Genomic DNA, 20991 nt, shown 5'->3' on the forward strand with positions numbered 1-20991 from the left:
CAGCAGATTTCCATTTCCTCTGCCTCCCATTCCACAAGACCTGTCCCCCTGTAGAGAGCAACTTCTCTGTCCCTTCAAGACCTCCAGTCCTATCCAGTCAACCCACCACAAGGCACACTGGCGTTCCTTGAGGTTTGATGCCTTTGCCAGGAGGATCCCAGCAGTGGGCCTCTGTTCCCAGGGCTCCTTCCCAACACCTCAGTGAACTCAGGTCTGTGCAAGGGCTTCAACTTTTGAAATCATTTAACCTAGTTCTGAGACTTCAGTACAAAGACCAGCTGCAGAGTTAACACCTCCCAGGAGCCTCTCCCTGTGTGCTGTCCTAGATTGCCTAAAGAGGTAGATTGGAAACTGAGGCCCAGAAAGGAAAAGTGTCCACCAGCCGGAGTCCCAGGAGAGGCCAGGGGAGTAGGGAGTGTCCATGTTGCTAAAGATAGTTTCTGACGTTCTGAGCTGGGTGTGGGGAGGGCAGGCAGGAATGTATTGGAACAGGGCAAAGCTGGAAGAGAGAGAGAGAGAGAGAGAGAGAGAGAGAGAGAGAGAGAGAGAGAGAGAGAGAGAGAGAGAGAGAGAGAGAGAGATGGTATTACAGAAACAACAGCCTTGGCCAAATTAAGATTTGATCAGGTAACTGTTAAGTTGCCAAACTTGGTCCACATTACCCTCTCTTAGTGCCAGTCTGGGGATAGCTTTGCCTGGGGCAAAGTCCCACTGGCCAGCTCCCTCCCTGGATATCTCTTGTCCCCTCTACCCCATAATGAAGGGCTGGCACCCTCACTTAGGAGACTTCTCATGCTAGAAGGGGCCTCTGAGTTGGGAGTCTCCCAGAGCTGTCTTTAACTGGCCTCATCCCCTGGGACTGACATCCAGGCAGGGCACACAGTGCCATTACTGTCCTGTGTCCCATGGCTTCTCCTCAGACCAAGCCAGCAGGGCGGGGCTTCCTCTCCTTATTTAAGCCCTGCCTGGCGCTACTCAGCTTCCTAGCCTCAGCCTCTGCCCCTTTCCCAACCTGCTGTGTAAAATAAAGCTATTTTGGCAGCTAAGTATGGAAGGAGGGCTGCTAAGAGAATGGGGTGTAAAACTCTTAGGGGAGTGGGGAGCAAGCCTCAGGGAGTCTGGCTCTCTACCATTTTTTAGTTAGGAAAAGTATCATTCTTTGTTTTTGTTTGTTTGATTTTTCGTTTTTTGAGACAGGGTCTCTCTTTGTAGTTCTGGTGGCCCTGGAACTCGATAATGTAAACCAGGCTGGCCTTGAACACACAGAGATCTGCTCGCCTCTGGGACTACAGGCATGTGCTACCACACCCAGCCAGAATCATTCTTTTTACTTACATATTTTTAAAATTTTGTGTTGTGTGTGTTTCTGTGCCTGTGTGTGTAGGTGTGCGAGTGCCGTGGTGCTCATCCTACAGCACACATGTGGAGGTGAGAGGCCTCGAGTCTGTTCTCTCCCCGCACTGTGTGGGTTCCAGTGATCTAACCCAGGTCACCAGCCTTGGCGTCAGACACCTTCACAGACTGAGCCGTCTCACCGGCCCAATGTCATTCATTTTCTCCAAAGCATAAAGCCTTGTAGACTGTAGGAGACTGGTAGGATTTGGGGATCAAAAGGGGGTGGGAACAAGGGAACAAATTATAAAAGAAATGGTCATGGGCGGCTACCACAATCTCCATTCCCACTCCCCTTGACCTTTATCTGAGGTGAGTGGAGGCACCTAGTCTACGTCTATGACCATATATGCCATCGTGTCTCATTTACTTACCCGTTTGAGTTATATCATGTTTGAATAGATCCGGCACTGTATCTGGCACACGAAGAACACCGGACATTTGATGAAGAACAAAGAAGGTAGAAGAAAAAGGGAAGGGAAAGGGAGGGGCTTAGCACCCCCTAGAGGGTCCTGGAGCTGTACAGGAAGAGAGGTCTGGGAAGGAGGACCCTCCCGGAGCCGAAGTACTCCTGCAGTTCCTGACTTTTGAACTCTTCCTTGGGTTCCCCAGCCCTTTAGGGTAGAATTTAAGGACTGGAATAAAGAAAGAACAGAGGAATTACCATCTTTGAAATCCCGCTGCCTCAGACCAGGCTTGGAAGGGGCGGTGGGGGCGGTGTGAGCGACACAGCAGTTGGGGAACAGCTATCTCAGCAGGAGGAAGGCCTGATGGGAAGCACCTGGGTCACCTTTTAGCAGGATGGGAAGGGGGGATCTGTGATCAGTGCGTTCCTCTTGGTCCCCACACAACACTGACGCTGCCTTCTTCTCCCAGAGTAACTTTGCCTAGGTGTCTCCCTAGTGTTTACAGCAGATCGTTTCTTTGGCTTCCAAAGAGAAGACATGGGCTCTTAAATGAGGAGAGTTCAAGGAAAAGGGACTAGAACCAGGCCCATGAGCGACACCTGCTCAAACCTCCAGGGAACGATGTCAGGGCTGCGGTTTCTGCACCTCCCCATCTAGGCACCTGTCTCCTCTGACAGGGTGGGACAGAAGTCAGCTTTGTTCCTTGTGCACACACCGGCAGCTTCCCAAGTCACTGCTGAAAGACAGCTCGGTCCGCAGAGGCCTGAACGGACCTGCACCAGAAGAGATGTGGTTTTACTTTGGGCCAGGGTTCTGACCTCGGGATGGATGAGAAGGTTCCATCGTGTTCAGACTGGGTGTCCCGCAGCTGTTCCTCCTCAGCTTCTCAACAGCCAAGCAGAGCTGGGTGGCCTCTGCCACCCGAGGGCAAATTACTCCTGGGGCAGAACGGTCAAGGGCAGTCCTCAAGTATCAGCTTGGTCTCACTGCAGTCACGTCAGGTTTTACCTCTGGACTAACATAGTCCTTCCTAGAAAGTAAGATACAATAAAAAATGCCCGTGTATTGTGGAGTATTCCTTTACACTGTGTGAAGATGTGTCACTGTGATTGGTTTAATGAAAAGCTAAATGGTCAATTTAGGTAGGCAGGAGGTATAGGAGGGACTTCTGGACAGAGAGAGCTCTGGGAAGAAGGAAGGCAGAGTCACCACCCAGACACGGAATAACCAGGATCGGCATATGGAGATGAAGTAACGGGTGTGTGGAAGAACATAGATTTTAAAATATGGGTTAATTTAAGTTATAAAAGCTAGTTAGAAACAAGCCTAAGCTAAGACCAAGCTTTCATAATTAATAAGTCTCCGTGAGCTGGCGGCCCCAGAAGTAAAGTCCGTCTACACCTGTGGACCCCGTCTCCATTTTCATTACTTTTTCTAGCCTCACAGGCTTTTGATGGCTTAAGAAGGCAAGGGCGGTCCAGGGTGATGGCTCAGCAGACCAAAGTATTTACTATGGTAGCCTGGCAACCTGCGTTTGACCCCCCCGAGTCCACATGAAAAGACGGAGGCAGTAGTGTGTCTGCAATCCAGTACCCTGGCAGTGAGACAGAAGGCAGGAACGGGGAGCTCCTGGGTGAGCAAGCCTGGGGTAGCTGCATCCGCACAAGACAGACTGTCTCAAAGATGTGGAAGGTGAGACTCAAGTCCACATGCACATTGCGTGCCGTGTGACCACACAGGGCGGAGTTTTGGGCGAGCGCTGTCACACACTCACGGGAGCACGCAGGTTTGGTCAATTTTAATGTTTATATTGAAGGATGAACATTCCTTTAAAAGGTGCCTGCCCGCGAGGCGGTGGTGGCGCACGCCTTTATCCCAGCACTCGGGAGGCAGAGCCAGGAGGATCTCTGTGAGTTCGAGCTACACAGAGAAACCCTGTCTGGAAAAAACAAAAAACAAAACAAAACAAAGATGAGCCTGCCGTAGCTACTTTCCTTTCCCTCACATCCACCTGGGCTCTGACCAGGAAGAAAGCCGAGGGACAATTCAAAGGCGGCAGGAAGCAGTCTCTCAGTTCATCCCCCATTAGCTCCTGTTACCAGGACAGTAGTGTGGCTCGGGACCAGACAGAGAAGCAAGCTGAAGCAGAGCTGCCTGCAGACCCTGAAGCTCCGATTCCCTCTCCTGCCATTTGTTCAATTTTAAAAAACCGTGCTAGGGCCTCAAACAAACTGCTTTCTCGAAGCTGCTCGTCAGGCCTCATCTGCAAACTAAGCTTGGCTGGTGGGATGGTTCCAGCGAAACTGAAAGTCGGGGGTCCCCGAGAGCTGGTTATCCACAAACACTGTACCTGGGTTTCCACAGCAGCTCTGGGCACTAACAGGAACAGGGGCTGAGTCTCTTCAAGACTTCTCTTGCTCCTTTGCACCTCCCTGCTTCCCTCTGAGCAGCACTTTACCACACCCTCTCCCCAGCCCCACAGGGCACTCGAGAGTTGAGTGTCTATGTTGTGTCGACTCTGAAAGAACTCAGCTGCTAGAACGCTCTCAAAGCAATCATTTTGATATAAAACCACCACTGCCACTACCCCAAATAAAAAAAACAAAAAACACCTGGATCCAGGCAATGATGAGTCATTCACTCCAAGCTGCCTTTTCCAGAAGCAGTCAGCAGGATCGAATGAACAATGGAAGACTACTGTGACAACAAAAGGATTCAAACTGAACCCTGTAAAGGCTGAGTTCAGAAGTGAAGCCGCCACAGGTCACCACTAGGCCTCATTTTCTGTGTTCTGTATCCTGTGTTCCAGCTGCATGGTACTAAAGGGAAGGAATATGTTTCTAAGTCTCCTCCACTCAGGCAGGCAGGGCTTAGCAGTGAGTGAGCCATAAGAAGCGTATTGGCTTGTCTCCATCTAGAGCAGTGGTTCTCAACCTGGGGGAGGGGAAGTCACGACCCCTGGGGGGGGGTGACTATCAGATATCCTGCGTGTCAGGTATTTATGATTCATAACAGTAGCAAAATTACAGTTATGAAGAGGCAACGAAATTATTTTATGGTTGGGGGTTTCACCACAATGTGAGGATCTGTATTAAGGGGTCGAAAGTATTAGGAAGGTAGAGAACCACAGTGGTAAATAACTGAGATGCAGATGGTCATAGATGACCGCTGTGAAAGGGTCTTTTGAGCCCCCTGAATGGGTCATGATCCACAGGTTGAGAACCACTGCTCTGGACACCCTGGTTTCTCTCAGGGGTATGGATCTCAGAGACCACAGAGCTTTTAAGCCTTGCATAGATGAGTTCACTGTGACTTGAAAATTTCCTCATTGAATATTAGTAGGTGCAATTCAACAGACACCTAGAAAGGGATGCCTCTAATCAGGTCAGGAAAGCAAACGCTTTAAAATTCCTGGGCTCCAGGAAGTGTGAGACTCTCAGGAGGGATGAGTTGAAACGAGGGTATACAAAGTACTTTTGAAAAGTAGGAAGCGGGTCCCTGCTTAGGGACAACTCTTCCTTGACTTGTAATCTGTGGCTCGCTCTCACTCTGGACTTGGACAGATCCAGGTAGGTTTCTCTGCCCCGTCTGTCTGCACTTGTTCTGTGTCCAAGGCGGTAGAGAGAGCATCTACAGACTCCTCATCTCTGAGGAGGCTGAGGCTGAGGAAGACATGAAAGGACGTGTACTTTTCTCTAGTTCCCAGAGGAAATAAGGCCTTTGTAGGCTTTGCAAACGATCGTCACCTTTCCGCCGTCTGTGTTAATGGCATACATCGTCACAGACACAGGACAAGGAATCAAGGGGCTGATGACACAGTGGTTGAGCGTCTGCCTCTGCCTCCCGAGTGCTGGGATTAAAGGTGTGCACCATCACTGCCCAGCTTTGTATTTTCCTTTTTATTATTACCAAGTTAACTGTACCTACCAGAATAAAGTATCCTCAGGTAACTCTTACCTGATTACCCTGTCTTCCAAAGAAGACATCAGGGTGTGTGGTTGAACTTAGGAGAAGTGAGCCCAGTCATGGAGGAGTATGGTCTGTACATGTTTAAGACACTCATGTCATCTGAAGCTCACATGCGTGCTGCAGAGAAATCCTGACAGCACGAAAGAGAACAAGAGCAACAGTCTATTTGAATCACTGAGAGGGTGAATTAGCTAATTACCCACGTGAAATAAAAAAAAAGTATTTCAGAAACAATAAAATAAAAATTCTGACCGAACTCTTTTACTATGTTGATAACAGTTGTGGAGACTGAATTTTGAAATCAGCAAGACAACCAACTTGATCTGTTTCACTGAAATGGCTGCAGTGAAAATTGCCAGACAACAATCCAACAGTGTAAGACCCGGTCCCTCACTGCTGTGGCTGGACAGGGGTCTGGGGACAGAGCAATAGCTTCTAAAAACACTGGCAAACCTCCTCAAATTCATCAGTACAGCCAGTTCTGTATTTAGAAAACAGCCTACTTTCCCCAAACCTGAGTCACTGCAGGAGGCAGGCCGGCCAATGGGAATGACTCTGCTGTGCGTCATGCCCGTGGTTGCCAAGTCTAGACAGAAATGTATCCATTCACCTTTTCGGAGCTTTCTTTACTTTTCATAATGCACGGGCCGCCTGTAACCTTCCACTCAGCCCAATTTCAATGAGCTCACCGTCCACTCATCACACAGGAAGGACAGCCTCGGCCATAGCTTCCTTTCTAAAGTTCAGACCCTGTCTGGGCTGGCTGACAAAGATTGCCCATGCAAGCAAACATCACAATCCAATGTGTCACTTAAGGTAGTGACCCTTTCAACTGTCTGCTCGGGAGAGCAGGTCTTCTACACTGATAACAGCCCAAACCACCTCAGCGTGTGCTCTGTGCAGATAACACGGGAGAGTGAGTTTCTCTAGCAAGTCAGAAAGTCCAGATGGAGTTACAAGGAGCTGTGGCTTGCCTTCTGTAAACCAGGAGAAAAGCAGATAAAGTTTGAACCATCCCCGGCCCAAAGTACCACGATTCCTTCCTTTAAAGAGGCTGTGGCTTGTCTGAGCAACTTGCCTCTGGCCTTGGTGCTGGGAAAAGGAAAAGGTGATCTGGGTCACTCTGGCACATAGCGGAAAGCAAGCCATGCTTTGCTCTGAGGCGGAGCTTCTCAACCTTCCTAACACAGAGACCCTTTAATACAGTTCCTCATGCTGTGGTGACCCCAACCATAAGATTATTTTCATTGCTACCTCATAACTGTCATTTTGCTGTTATGAATCGTGGTGTAAATATCTGTGTTTTCTGATGGCCTTAGGTGACCCCTGTGAAAGGGTCATTCAACACCTCCCCCCCCCACACACACACACAAAGGGTCATGCCCACGGGTTGAGAAACACTTCTCTGAGGCAGAGCGCCCATGGCAATTGGACGCATCTATCCCCAAGGGCCAAGGAAACAGATGGGATGGCAAAACTAACACGAAACCAGCGAGCTCCTTAGCTCCCGTCCCCTCCCCACCCTTCCAGGGAGACACGTGGCTGGCAGTCACGGGCACTACCAGCTTTAGCCACTTCACTTTAAATCTCAGAGAAGGAAGGCAGGCTGCTGGAGGGAACGTAACCAGGGGAAACAGATGGTTGCATTTCTGGACTTTCAGTTTTCTTCTTACAACCAGAGGTCGTTCGCTAAGCATCCCGGGAAGTGTGGAACATTAAGGGGGAGGGGGCATCTAATCTGCTGTGAGCTTACCTGACAGCGACCACCTTCACAAAATCCAGAGTCCATGATGATGCGGCCAGGGGTCTGGCCGCTGACGACCAAGGAAGGGACTGTGGTTTTCATGCAGACTCCTACCTTTGACACTCTGGGTCATTTGTGACATAGAGTTAGCTTCTTTTGACATCGCAGAAAGGGGATGCCCTAGCTGGCTTTAAAATCAGTATGGGTTGGCTTTTTACTCCTGGAACAAATCCCAAAGATGATGAACTTATATCGGGGACAGCTTTACTGTGACACTCTGTTCAGAGGTCCCAATCTGTTGACTGACCAGCCCTGTGGTCCTAAGCCAGGGATATGAAATCACAGTGGAGTGTATGGCCCAGCAAAGCCATTCACTTGAGTTAAAAGAGGAAGAGAACGAGCCAGGGCGCCCCACAGGCCTCTTGAAGAGCGTGTTCACAATGACCCAACACCCAAGAGTGAGGCCCACCTCTTGGACTCCACCACTCCCCCACAGTGCTGGGGAGCGAGGCTTTAACACGCAGGCCTTTTGGGGAAATCACCAAAGCCTACCATAACTACAGGATTATTTGATAAAGTGTAGGATCTGTAAACCACTGAGTACCCAGGATATAAAACAGGCAAAATAATAAAGACAAAACCCAACTGCCCCGGTGACAAACAGCCATTCGAATTCCCCTGGGAATCTTTCCACCTGGAATGAGCACACAGAATTGCTTGTTGGGGTAAGAACTGTAGCTTTGTTCTACATCCAGACCTAACACAACCCCAAACTACCGTCCCAAACAGATGCTGAGGGAGACGAGAGGTGAAAAATAGCATCTATTTTTTAGACTCTCTTCTGTCTTAAAGAGATTTAAATGAGGAGAGTAATACCCGGGTTGAGGTACCTCTAATGAGCATGACAAAGATGCACTGACCTATAAAAAGTCATTTAATGTATACTCCAGATGGCCAATACAAGCTGGTTAGACAATTAGCCCTTGAAGAGTTCTTTTCTCGTCATATAAAAATGTTCTGCCTCGTTAAAAAAAAAAAAAAGTTTAGTTTAACAAAAACAAATCCATCAATGAATGGGCTTCAATTTTTTTTTCCATTTGCATGTTTGCAAGGTAACTAAAAATACATACGTACGCATCTCCGAGTGGTCCATTAGCTAATCAGCTTTGGCAATACACTGCACAGAGGTATACTACCACTGGTTTCAGATATTAGGTTAGCTTTAAGCTTACTGGCTATTCCAACGACTGGAGGCAGCTTGGAGCCCAGTCCCTGGAAAGCAGTGGTAGGATTAACTACCCGTTTCCCCGACACATTGTCCATGGTGAGAGGTCTGGGTGCAGATTTGCTAATCCAAGGATGTCTCAATGCCTGAGCTGGGGTGAGGCGGGCAGAGGGGTCCCACTGAAGGCATCTTTTCAGAAACTCTATGAACAAGTAATCCTCACAACCTTTCAGAGCTGTTGCCCAGTCTTTGCTGCCTGGGGGGCCTCGCTTCTTACCCCTGCGTGAGCGACCCCCCAGAAGTACAACCCTCCCATCTGCCTGAGTAGTCATGGAGCAGTATCGAGGCAAGCCCTTGGAGTTAATAAAGTACTTGGCACGTTTGGATTGCTCCAAAAGTTTTGGTGGTGGCATCCCTAGCAACTCCATCATGCAGGCCAACTGGTCTCCTTCATCCTCTCCAGGGAATAAAGGCTGTCCTGTCAAAAGTTCTGCAAGGATGCAACCGAAACTCCATATGTCAATCGGTGTGCTATAGCGGCATCCCAAGATGATTTCCGGGGCCCTGTAGAAACGAGACTGGATATACGTGTAAAGCTTCTGGTACTCGAAGCAGCTGGACCCAAAATCAATGACCTTGGTCGCACTGCGCCCGTGATGTTTCAGGAGAATGTTTTCTGGCTTTAGGTCACAGTGAATGATCTTATTTTTGTGAAGCGCATCCAAGGACTGCAAGATGGACTGGGCAAACTTGCGAACCAACTGGACGCTGAAACCCTGAAACTTGTTTTTTTTAATGAGCTCATACAGGTCTATGCTTAGCAACTCAAAGGCCATGCACACGTGGTTCCGGAAGGTGAAACTTTCGAGCATGTGGATAACATTCATGCTACCAGTTTTATCCTGTTTTTTAAGATGCTCCAAAATCCGGATCTCCTCAGCTGCCTGTCGATGAAAACGTTTCTCATTACGTACCATTTTCAGGGCCACATACTGTCGAAGTTTGTGATCATAGACACGGGCTACCTGTCCAAAACTCCCCTTGCCAATAATTTTCAACACCTCATAGCGGTAAGCTAGATGGTCTCGAGGCACATGGATATAGGCTCCATCTGCATCGTCATATCCCGCATTATTGGGACCACCAATAACTCCTTGTCGTTTTTTGGCATTTGGACCCACAAAGTAGATTTCTGGGTAACTCATGATCTCCAGCTTCTCATAAGCAGTGAGGTGGTGTTTATACTGCTTCAGAGCTTGCTCAGGACTCAGCGGCAGCACTTTAGAAGGTTTGGATGAACTGCTGGATTTCACCGTGTTCAGGCTTTCGGAACTCTTCCCCTGGGGAACAGGAGGAGAGGACTTCTCAGAGTTGGTGATGCCATTGGACTGAAGAATAGTGGATCTTCTGTTGCCAAATTCTTGAAACAGCTGCTCTACCTTCATCTCACCTCCATTCACCAAGTGCTGGGTGTGATCTCTCGTCAACGGCTCAGTGGTACTCTACAAAAGTGAAACGTGCATACTGTTAATGGCACTAGAAACATAGAAAGGCAAAAGGGCCTTCTAACTAAACAACATCGAAATAGGTCTGTCACTTTTATTTTAAAGGTAAAAGACCCAAACAAGGGACTGGAGAGATGGCTCAGGGGTAAAAGCAATTGCTATTCAAGAGTGAGGACCTGAGTTCGGACACCTATGTAAAAAGTTGCCTGTGCACCTGAAACCCCAGTACTGTGGGGACAGAGATGGATACCCAGTCTAGTTCCAGCATTCAGTGAGAGACCCTGTCTCAAAGGAATATGGTGGAGACTGTCAGAGCAGGATAGATGACATTCTTCTCTGTGTCTCTGAAAGTGTGTGCACACAGGCTCATGCACTCAGAGGCATGCACACACACATTTGCATACACCATACACATATACCACACTCACTCACATCCATACACACACACACACACACACACACACACACGGGGCGGGGGGGGGGGGTCGTACAAAGCCCCAAATAAGAAATAAGAAAGCAACAACAGTCTCTAGAGATGTATTTCATCAATCCTTGGATTTTCTGAATACCCCCACCCCAGCTCCTACATGTGGCCAGCTTTGTTCAAGACAGAGTGACTTCAACATGCTACCTCCCTTCCCTTAGGTCTTTGAACTGAGACTCCTTTACTCTCCCCATCCATTCATATCCTATATGCCTTCAAGAACCAACTTCAGTCTTCTCTCTGTAATACCATATACTAATTAGTCACATACCTTTATTATACGTATTATTTCTTGGTGAGGAGGAGGGTATGGACCCCCCACACATGTGGGGGTAAAGAGAACAACTTTCAGAAACCAGTTCTCCTTTTACCATAGGACTCTTGGGGGTTGAACTCAGGCTTGGCGATAAGAGCCTTTACCCACAGAGCCAGCTTACTTTTAGAAATGAAAAACCAGGAGTGGCCGGGTGGTGGTGGTGCACGCCTTTAACCCCAGCACGTGGGAGGCAGAGCCAGGCGGATCTCTGTGAGTTCGAGGCCAGCCTGGGCTATAGAGTGAGCTCCAGGAAAGGCGCAAAGCTACACAGAGAAACCCTGTCTTGAAAAAAACAAAAAAAAAAAGAAAAAAAAAAAAAAGAAAAACCAAGAGTGAGCTCCCTCTCTCCTTCCTTCCATCCACCCAATACTCACCAGAATGTCTACTGTTTACCATTTGCCACCCACACTAAAAAACGCAAGTACTCTTAAGAAGTTTAATCTACCTATAAGGCTGAGCTGGGCAAAGAATAATGGTTTGGAGATTATATATAGTGAATATCTGCATGCAACTTGGTCAGTTTTTCACAACTCGTTCCCTACCTAATTTTTTTTTTTTTTTTTTGGTTTTTCGAGACAGGGTTTCTCTGTGTAGCTTTGCGCCTTTCCTGGAACTCACTTGGTAGCCCAGGCTGGCCTCGAACTCACAGAGATTCGTCTGGCTCTGCCTCCCGAGTGCTGGGATTAAAGGCATGCGCCACCACTGCCCGGCATCCCTACCTAATTTTAATACACTGAAATATTTACTGCTAAGGTCTTTGGAACACACTGTAGATCTATACAAAGTCAAAAGGTCTGTGCCGGGCCCGGCTGCCCTACTTAAGCTCTAGGACCTGGGACCATTACTTGAACCTGTTATAACTTCTGTTTCTGGGTCTATACAATGTGGATAATACCTACGTGCGTAGCATGTTGTGGGAATCAAACTATAATCAAAACACGAAAGACTCTGACAAACAGTAAAACATACTCAAAACACTGGCTACCACTGTGTAAAATTTCTCGGTGTGTGACGGCTTAACCCCCATCCCCTTTCTCCCTTTCTCTCTGCTGATTTTCTCTTCTTCCTGTGGTGGCTTCCGCTCCACGTCACAAGGCTCCCTCTACTGAACATCTAACTAACTATCTGCCCAAAGAAGGGCCCAGCAATGAGTTTTTGCATGGAGACACCTAGCTCTCTTCCTCCCTGGCATAAAGCCTGCCTTCTGCTTGCTATTCAAGTGTTCTGTTGTCTTTCCAGGGGTATTCCGACTTTAACATAAACCACTGCCTTAATGCATAGGGGTGCCTCTCTAGGAGTCACCTTCAGCATGCTGGTGGGACAAGTATCTGTGGCCCTGGATCTGCCCCTGGGAAATCCTCTGCCTAATGGAAGACTCTGAAGGTCTTCACTTCTGTGTGTGATAAGGAGATGGGTCTCAGGCACAGTATATTACTAAGGATAAGTATTTAATAGAGGTCCAATTCCCATAGAATTATTTTAACAAAACTAAGAGCACCACTGATCTGACTCCTGGTTTGTCCGTACACTGAGCCTGACCTGGTTTGTCCGTACACTGAGCCTGACCTGCACTCTTTGCAAACTGAGTGCTACCCTCACCATCAAGAATTCCCAGGCCTTGACGCAGGGGTAGCGTGGTCGAGCGGTCTAAGAATTCCCAGGCTGTGCCCACGGTTCATGTGAAAGTCCCTGGAAATGTAAACAGGGCTGCTGTCCTTTCCTTGCCCCGTTTTTCTTCTGTAGACACCATCCCTGTTTCCTCCTCTCCCCTCACCCATGCCTAGCAGGCTCTCTCATCACAGTCTCTTTGGGATGCAAGGTGTGTCTTTCTTGAAGGGTGGCTTCTCGGACAGTGTATAGCTCAGATATAGTCCACTACAGATTGTCAAAGTTCAGATCTCCAGCAAGCTGGAGAAACTCCATCAAGGATTTTTCCACACAGAAAGGGGATCTTTCCTTACCATGCTTCTCTTTTTTATAAATCTCAAATCCTGAAATGAGTAATTATATACCAAGTCTTCTGTGCTATAATAAAACATTCCTTCCATTTTTTTTCTCAACCAACAGTTGTGTGGTTTGAATGAAAATGGCCCCCATAGGCCCATAGGGAGTGGCACTATTAGGAGGTATGGCCTTGTTGGAGAAAGTGTGTCACTGGGGGGTGGCCTCTGAGGTTTCAGATGCTCAAGTCAGGCCCAGTGTCACACTTTCTTCCTGCTGCCTGCTGATTCAGATGTACTCTCCAGCACCACATCTGCCCGCACGCTGCCCTGCTCCCCACCCTGACAATAAAGGAAATACGACGGTCACCGAAGAGATGGTTCTGGATTTCTCAAAGGTGTTCAGATACCACAGAAACAAACTCACAGCAATGGAAAGAACCTCCACTGAGCTCCAGAAGAGATGAAAAAAGAGCGTGACCAGATTTCCAAATATTTTTAGACCAGGCATTGTAATATTATTAGCCTTGAAAGTCGTAAAAACCAGGGAAGAAGCAGGAACAGTTACAAGGCTAACAAGATGGCTTGGCAGGTAAGGGCCCTTGCCACCGAATCTGATGAATGAAGGCACACATGCACTCAAGCGTTCACCTGCATGTGAGGGCACACACACCACACCAAGAAACGTGCACAGATAAATAAATGCAGTATTTTTAAAGTCAAATTACAGAGTAAAATAAGAAAAGAACAATTGCCAAGTGGTAAGTGGAAACGTGAAAGAGAAAATTACCAAGCAGTCAGCTCAGCTCCTTGGAAGGTCTGTTAGATGACACATTGTAGCACATTTTCAAGTCACAGACAGGCTCCTCGCCTTGGAACTTGTCCAGACAGCTCTACGACTCTACTTACACAGATGGACTGTGGAGTCATTTCATTATTACCTTAAACCAAACAATGTCAAAAGCTAAGGGTCTGCAGTTCCTAACAGGATTTGAATTCATCAAAACCCAAGCTGTATTGTTTAAGATTAATCTATGAGTTAAAATAACAACAACAAAAACAAAACCAGCTGCCTTCCATATACTGATCTGCCAGGACCAAAAAGGAAAGCTGAGCTGATTATGAATTCTGGCATTTTTTCCCTGTGGTTTCTGTTAAAAGAAGTGTCTGTAAGACTCTATGTATGTCATCTGCTATAAAAAGAAACATCACCTAAACAAGAGGATCCCCACTCCACCCCCACGTCTGCCATATCCACCCCAGTAGAAAGTATAAGAGGAGGGTAGACTTCAAAACTGTTCTTAAAAGCTGAACACCAACCTCAGGACTGTTTTTCCCCAAGTCAGGAGAAATCAAAGGCAAACTAAGCAGGCACAGTGGCACACCCACTTAACACCAGCCCTCTGGAGACAGAGGCAGGTGCATCTCTGTTTGAATCCAGCCTGGTCTACACAGAATTTCAGGCCCAGGCAGGACTACATACTGAGACTGTGTCAAAAAAAAAAAAAAAAAAAACAACAACAACAAAAAAAAAAACCTTTTTTAAATGTTTTAAAAACCGAAAGAAACCCTCCAAAAACAAACAAACAAACAAAAAACCTCAAAACAAAAGAAACAAACCACCACAACAAAAGGAAGTCTGTGTTGCCAGTGATACAGAACTGAACCTGAGTATTGCATAGCGCTTCGAGACAACCTTTTTTTGTTGTTGTTGTTGTTGTTTGTTTGTTTGTTTTCGAGACAGGGTTTCTCTGTGTAGTTTTGGTGTCTGTCCTGGATCTCTCTCTGTTGACCAGGCTGGCCTCGAACTCACAGATATCCACCTGGCTCTGCCTCCCAAGTGCTGGGATTAAAGGCATGCACCACCGCCGCCCGGCCCTTGAGACAATCTCAGGTAAGAATTCCGTCCTGTACTTACATTTAGTCTTCTGGAGAGAGGTGCTTCGGAAGGATTGCAGAGAGTGTTTGAACAGGGTGGGCACTTGGTTTCATCTATCATCATGAAGGTATCATAGACACCATCCCCCAACCTATTGGAAAGGATTGCAGATCAAACCGGTCAGTAACTAAACAAAATGAGCTTGCAGTTTCAAAGCACCCCAGGCCTTAACTGTTTCTCACCCCTTCTGACACTGCAAATAAACAAGTGGAGCATTGGGCAGCAGGAGAGAAGGGTCTCAACCTTTCTTCCTCATTTTCATATTCCTGGTTGTGAGCCGAGCTTTTAATGCCTGAGCCATCTCTCCAGCCCTCTTTTCCATTTTAAAAAATTAATTAATTTTTTACAAAGGGCCTCTTACAAAGCCCTGGCTGTCCTGGAACTCACTATGTAGTCCAGGCTGGCCTTGAACTCACACAGATCCACCTGTCTACACCTCTGGACCACCACTCCTGGCCCCCTTTTCTTTTTAAAGAAAGGAAAATATTTCTAGACTCAAATTTTAAAATAGTTACAACTGGCCGGGCGGTGGTGGCGCACGCCTTTAATCCCAGCACTGGGAGGCAGAGCCAGGCGGATCTCTGTGAGTTCGAGGCCAGCCTGGACTACCAAGTGAGTTCCAGGAAAGGCGCAAAGCTACACAGAGAAACCCTGTCTCGAAAAACCAAAAAAAAAAAAAAAAAAATAGTTACAACTGGCTGGGTGTGATGGTGCATGCCTTTAATCCCAGCATTTAGGAGGAGACAGGGACAGGTGGATTTCTCTGAGTTCAAGGCCAGCCTGGTCTACAGAGTGCGTTCCAGGACAGCCAGGGCTACATAATAAAGAGACCCTGTCCCTAACAAAACAAACAATAAGTAAATAAAATAGTTACATCAAATCTTACTTTCTGAATGTTACTAAAAAAAATCAATATGAAGGGCCATCAATTAGCATACTACTTGAGAGTGAAGGTCAATTTGAATAGCAAACCTAAAATCAGAAGAGAGCAAACAGGACAGAGGTGTTCGCTGTCTCAGGACTTGGGTTCTAATCTCAGCTCTACCTGGCTGTGCTGCCTTCCAGTCTAAACCGGCTCACAAGTTAACGGGAAGAAAGGGTCCACACTCTCTGACAAGCAAGAAACCTTTTGGGGCTGTCTTCTCTTATTTACCTACACACCTACTTACAGCTAACCTAGCTTGTGAAAAAGGCAGTCAACAGGAACCAGATGCTTTAAGTAACAAAATGTTCTGACTCTCTCTTCCGTTCCCACTATACTTCCCGGAAGATGGGGGAATGTTTACAGGGGTGCTGATCAAGTCTGTGGATCTACCACTGTGAAGTCACACAGACAATGGGCAGGATCCACAAAGACGGCCTTGAATAATACATTTTATCTGCTACCGAGACTATGGGTTTCCTGGTCACACACGTCATTGTTTCACGCTGTCATCTCAGATGATATACTACGAGCACAATCATGACGAGGTAACATTCTTCATTGTCTTTAACAAACATCTTTTTTATATTTCAGTCACTTTTAAGGTCTATCTCATAAAATTAGTTCTGGAGTTTAACTGAAGTGTTGAAGGAATAAAGGGGGGGGGCTTAAAAATACACACACAGAAATTGAAACATCGCCTTAAAAAGAGCATGTTCAGACAATGTCTCGGTAACAGAAGCCAATTTTTTTTCTGGATGGGACCTGCCTCTGCCACAGTAAGATAAAAAAAAACACACAGGGACCGGCACCGCAGCTGCAGAGCAACAGCAAGATATGCGAACGACCCGAGAGGGTTCCCTCACCCAGGGCTGGGTGCGAAAAGAGGGGGCCCCCACAAAGCCAGGGGCGTTTGGAGAGCAAGCTCTGCTGGTCTCTCGGAGCAACAGGGCGCGGTTCACAGGTCCAGCGCACAGGTCCGGGGCGTGCTCCCAGCCCCGGCCGTCGGGAGGCTGCGCTGCCCGCCGCCCCCGCCCTTCCCGCCCACCGCGCTGATGGACAGGCAGCCCGGCCCCGCAAAGAGTCCTCCCGCTCCCACCCGGGCGCCGTTACCTCCGCTGCTGCGGCGGGAGCCCGGCCCCCGGCAGCGCCGCGTCCTTCCTCCCGCGCCCGCGGGCTGCGCCTCCCATCGCGAGCTCGCCCCGCGGGCACAGCGGTGGCGGCGGCGGTTGGCCGGGACGGTGGCCACCAGCACCGCACCTCCTGGCCTCGCTACAAGCGGCGGCTCCGCGCTCGGCTCGCGCCGCCGGTAGTGGAGACCGCGCGGGAGCGGCCGCGTCGCCTAGCAACCGCGCACGCCGCACCGCGCCTGCGCAACGCCGCCGCGGAGGGGCCGGGAGGGGGGCGGAGCGAGGGGTGTGCTGCTCACGGTAGTGCGCTTGGGTCGTTGAGGGTGTTTTGTTTTTGTTTTTGTTTTTGTTTTTGTTTTTCAGAAGAGAAAACGGAGGCCCAAGAAGCTGCGCTGCTTCTTCGTACTCGCCCAGCAGTGAAACCAAGCCTGGAAGCATCTGCAGCGCAGCCTTTCTGCGCAGCTGGCCCCTTGGAAGGCTCTGCCCGTCTTTAATGTGCGAAAGCGTACCTCACTCTTTCTGAAAAGTTCAGTATGGTAAGCCGACTTCGACAGTTGGAATGGAAGTGAAAAGGAAGGTGGTTACGCCACAGAAGAGGTAGTGGTTGTGGTGTTGAGCATGGTACCCATCAGATTTCCTAAGGCTGCAACTCAGCGGGCCTATTGGATCCACCAGAAAAACCAAAGATTCTTCCACAAGTCGGACGCGCACGCCACCTGGTGTACACTGGGAGTTGTTTCAAAAAGCATAATTCCATAAATCTTCAAATTTCCACCCAAGACCCCTTACTGCCTTCCTAAAGTCACAGTCCCTGTTCGTCTCTGAAGATCCACGGTCTCTTTATAGTTAGGAATCCGTCCATTTGGGACACTTTACTTATGATCAGTGTTGTTTTAGTCTTTCTGTGATATAATTAAAAATGTTTTCTTCCATGATGACCTTTTAAAGTTTCTAAAAAGCTTTTTCTTTCTGCCTCCCCTTCACCCACAACCAGTGAAATGTTGCTTTCGCAGGGGTTTTTTATTTGGGCTCTTTGAATCTTTTGTTTGAAGACAGAATTCCATGGCAACAAAAGGCTCCTCCCAGCTCCAAGATTACAAAATTCCCCTAAACGATCCTGCTTTTGGTGAACGCCTCAGACTACTTTACTACGGGAAAGAGTTGGATGGAACTTGCCTGGACGTGTTTAATTACCTCGTTGTGAATCACTGCTTTGAGAATCACTGTATCTCCGCTTCTGCCTTTAAGACGTATCTTCTGAGCCAAGCTGATGCTTTCCTGCTGGGTCCTGCTTTGCTTTCTTGTCCCTAAGCGGGTTGGGGAGTGGGAACAGAAGCTGCCTTTGTTTTTAGCCCGTTATTTACATGGTCAAGGGAGGGAGAACTCCTCGAGGGTGCTGGACTTCATGAGTTTCCGACCTTAGTGACCTAAGGACTTTCCAGCATTTCTTCCAAGGATCCCTGTTTTGTAACAACAACCACACCCTCACTAAAGAACTGCCCTGTGACCTCCCGCTGATGAGAAGCGTCGTTTAAGTGTAGTTCAGTACACTCATTCTAGCACCCCTTGTACAGAAATACAATACAAAGAAAATACAAAGAAACAATACAATACAAAGAAAACACGGCTTCTGCGCAAGGATAAATTTTTTACATATTTTTACATATTTCACATATGTAAAATACGTATTTGATAAATGTTATATTAAAGTAAGTAAAAGAAGGACGTGAAGGCAGAGGACAAAGTTTTGAGGGAGTGAGGAGTTAGAGGAATGATTTTGGTTGGATATGATCAGATACATTGGATAAGGGCTGGAGAGATGGCTCAGTGGTTAAGAGCACTGGCTGTTCTTGCAGAGGACCGGGTTTAATTCCCAGAACCCTCATGGCAGTTCATAACCATCCGTAACTCCAGTTCCAGGGGGTCCAATGCCCTCTTCTGACATCTGAGAGTACCAGGCACACATGTGGTGCATTGTCATACACATGAGCAATACACTCATATACTAAGATAAATCTAAAATTGGATTCATGTATGAAGTTATTGAATAATAAAATATTTTTTAAATAAATGAAGAATGGTTCAAAATCACCATTATCTCTCTCTCTGAAAAACTAAAACAAGAATTACCTACCACGGACTAGCCAAGTCATCTGAGAGGTTTGCCTGTCTTTTGAAGCCAGTTTTAATATACAGGAAAACTGAAGAGCCTGTAATAGATGTTTTTTTAATGCAACTATTCCAGGATCTTAGCGGGGGAAATAGAGGGATTTGGAAGTGTTGTTCAATAGTACAATATCTGTATAGCTGCAGGAGGCCCTGGTTTTCATTTCCAGTACCACAAACACAAATAAAACAAGTGGACATTCAGTATATGACCACAACACTTTCAGAGGGATGCAGTAGAAAATGCCCCTGTGGCCACTCAGTTGTAGTTTTGTGATAAAGCAGCTGCTGGAGGGTTGAGTTCAGGTTGAAATCATTTCATTGCTATGGGTTTCTTTGTAGCAATATGTACCGTGATGCGTATGATGGCACATGTATCGCAAAACTGGAATGCATGTTTAAAATAAACCATTCATGAGAAACTCACTCTCTCAGACTTGGTGTTTCTAGTATTATGAATGCTTGGTTCTGTGTCCCCTAAGCCCTTAAGACTGTCCTTATTAGTGCCAAACCCATTTCTCAAATTTATTTTGTGTTGCTACTTTTCACATTTCCCCCCTTATAACCAGTGCTACCTACAGCCCAAAAGGGCCTGAAACTGGTGTGTGGGTTTATACAGAGATACCCTAGGAGGCCAGAAGAGGGCGCCAGATGCTGTGACCCTAGAGCTAGGGATGATTGTCAATTGGTCAACCTGATATGGGTGCTGGGAACCAAACTCAGCCATCTAGGAAGTGATTCCAACTGCCGAACATCGCTCCACTCCTTTATTGTAGTTTTAATTTCTATCTCTCTAATGACTAATAATGTTAAGACTCTTCTCATGTGGCTAAAACCCATTTGGATAGCTTTTTTGGAAAGGGCGTGCTGAGGTTTGGATGAGAAATGTCCCCCATAGGCTCCCATATTTGAACATTTGGTCTCCAGTTAGTGGCACTGTTTGGGGAGGTTATGGAACCTTTGGGATGTGGAGCCTTGCTGGCAGAAGTACACCAGTTGGGATGGGCTGTGAGTGTTTATAGTCTCCCATTTCCTCTTTGCTTTCTGCTTCCTACTTGTTTTTGAACGTGTTAGCCCTCAGCTTTCAGCTTCCATGCCTGTGGCTTATGGTCATGCTTTCCTGCTGTGATGGACTCCTATCCTGATGGAAACATAGCCTAAATAAACTCTTCTGAAAACTGCTTTTGTCACGGTGTTTTATGCAGCAGCAAAATAAATAACATGGGGCTAATTAAAACTTTTATTGGGTTATTTATTTCCTTAATGTTGTGGGTTTATTTATTTATTTAGGTTTTTCAAGACAGGGTTTCTCTGTGTTGCTCCAGCTGTCCTGGAACTCTCTCTGTAGACCAGGCTGGCCTCGAACTCACGGAGATCTGCCCTCCTCTGCCTCCCAAATGCTGGGATTAAAGGTGTGCACCACCACCTACCTGGCATAATATCGAGTTTTGAGAGTACTTTAAATATTATAGATATGATTGTTTTTCTCAGTCTGTGATTTATCTTTCTATTATTTTAATGTGTTTTTAATCCTAAACATTCCCTTTTTAATTGACAATAAAATGGTACAAATGTCTTGTGTACCACTGGTTTTTTTTACCTGTATAAAATGGCTAAATTGCCGGGCGGTGGTGGCTCACGCCTTTAATCCCAGCACTCGGGAGGCAGAGCCAGGTGGATCTCTGTGAGTTCGAGGCCAGCCTGGACTACCAAGTGAGTTCCAGGAAAGGCGCAAAGCTACACAGAGAAACCCTGTCTTGAAAAACCAGAAAAAAAAAAAATAAATAAAAATAAATAAATAAAAAAATAAATAAAATGGCTAAATTAAGCTGACTAGTGCATACACAATTTC

General features: G+C 47.1%; 1 protein-coding gene and 1 long non-coding RNA gene across 2 annotated transcripts; one reads left to right on the forward strand and one right to left on the reverse strand.

Annotated features, from left to right (window-relative positions):
- Positions 1–8425: 8425 nt before the first annotated feature.
- Dyrk3 (dual specificity tyrosine phosphorylation regulated kinase 3) lies at positions 8426–17172 on the reverse strand. The gene is made up of 3 exons (XM_052736848.1): positions 16957–17172; positions 14901–15012; positions 8426–10239 (listed from the first exon to the last, which is right to left on the reverse strand). The coding sequence occupies exons 1-3, from the start codon at positions 17031–17033 to the stop codon at positions 8665–8667; spliced, it is 1764 nt and encodes a 587-aa protein (XP_052592808.1). The 5' UTR covers positions 17034–17172; the 3' UTR covers positions 8426–8664.
- Positions 15925–19565, forward strand: LOC128109652 (uncharacterized). Its single transcript, XR_008217879.1, has 2 exons — positions 15925–16391; positions 17337–19565. It is a non-coding gene; the product is annotated as an uncharacterized LOC128109652 (long non-coding RNA).
- Positions 19566–20991: the final 1426 nt, after the last annotated feature.

The sequence above is a fragment of the Peromyscus californicus genome, unplaced genomic scaffold (assembly GCF_007827085.1).
Source record: "Peromyscus californicus insignis strain IS unplaced genomic scaffold, ASM782708v3 Scaffold_14__1_contigs__length_90479793_seg_2, whole genome shotgun sequence".
NCBI classification, from domain to species: Eukaryota; Metazoa; Chordata; class Mammalia; order Rodentia; family Cricetidae; genus Peromyscus; species Peromyscus californicus.

Coding starts and splice junctions, on each gene's coding strand:
- Dyrk3 (XM_052736848.1), bottom strand. CDS start 17,033: ATGGGAGGCGCAGCCCGCGGGCGCGGGAGGAAGGACGCGGCGCTGCCG. Junction 15,013..16,956: donor CTCCCGCCGCAGCAGCGGAG/GTAACGGCGCCC, acceptor CCTTTCCAATAG/GTTGGGGGATGGTGTCTATG. Junction 10,240..14,900: donor CTCTCTCCAGAAGACTAAAT/GTAAGTACAGGA, acceptor TCACTTTTGTAG/AGTACCACTGAGCCGTTGAC.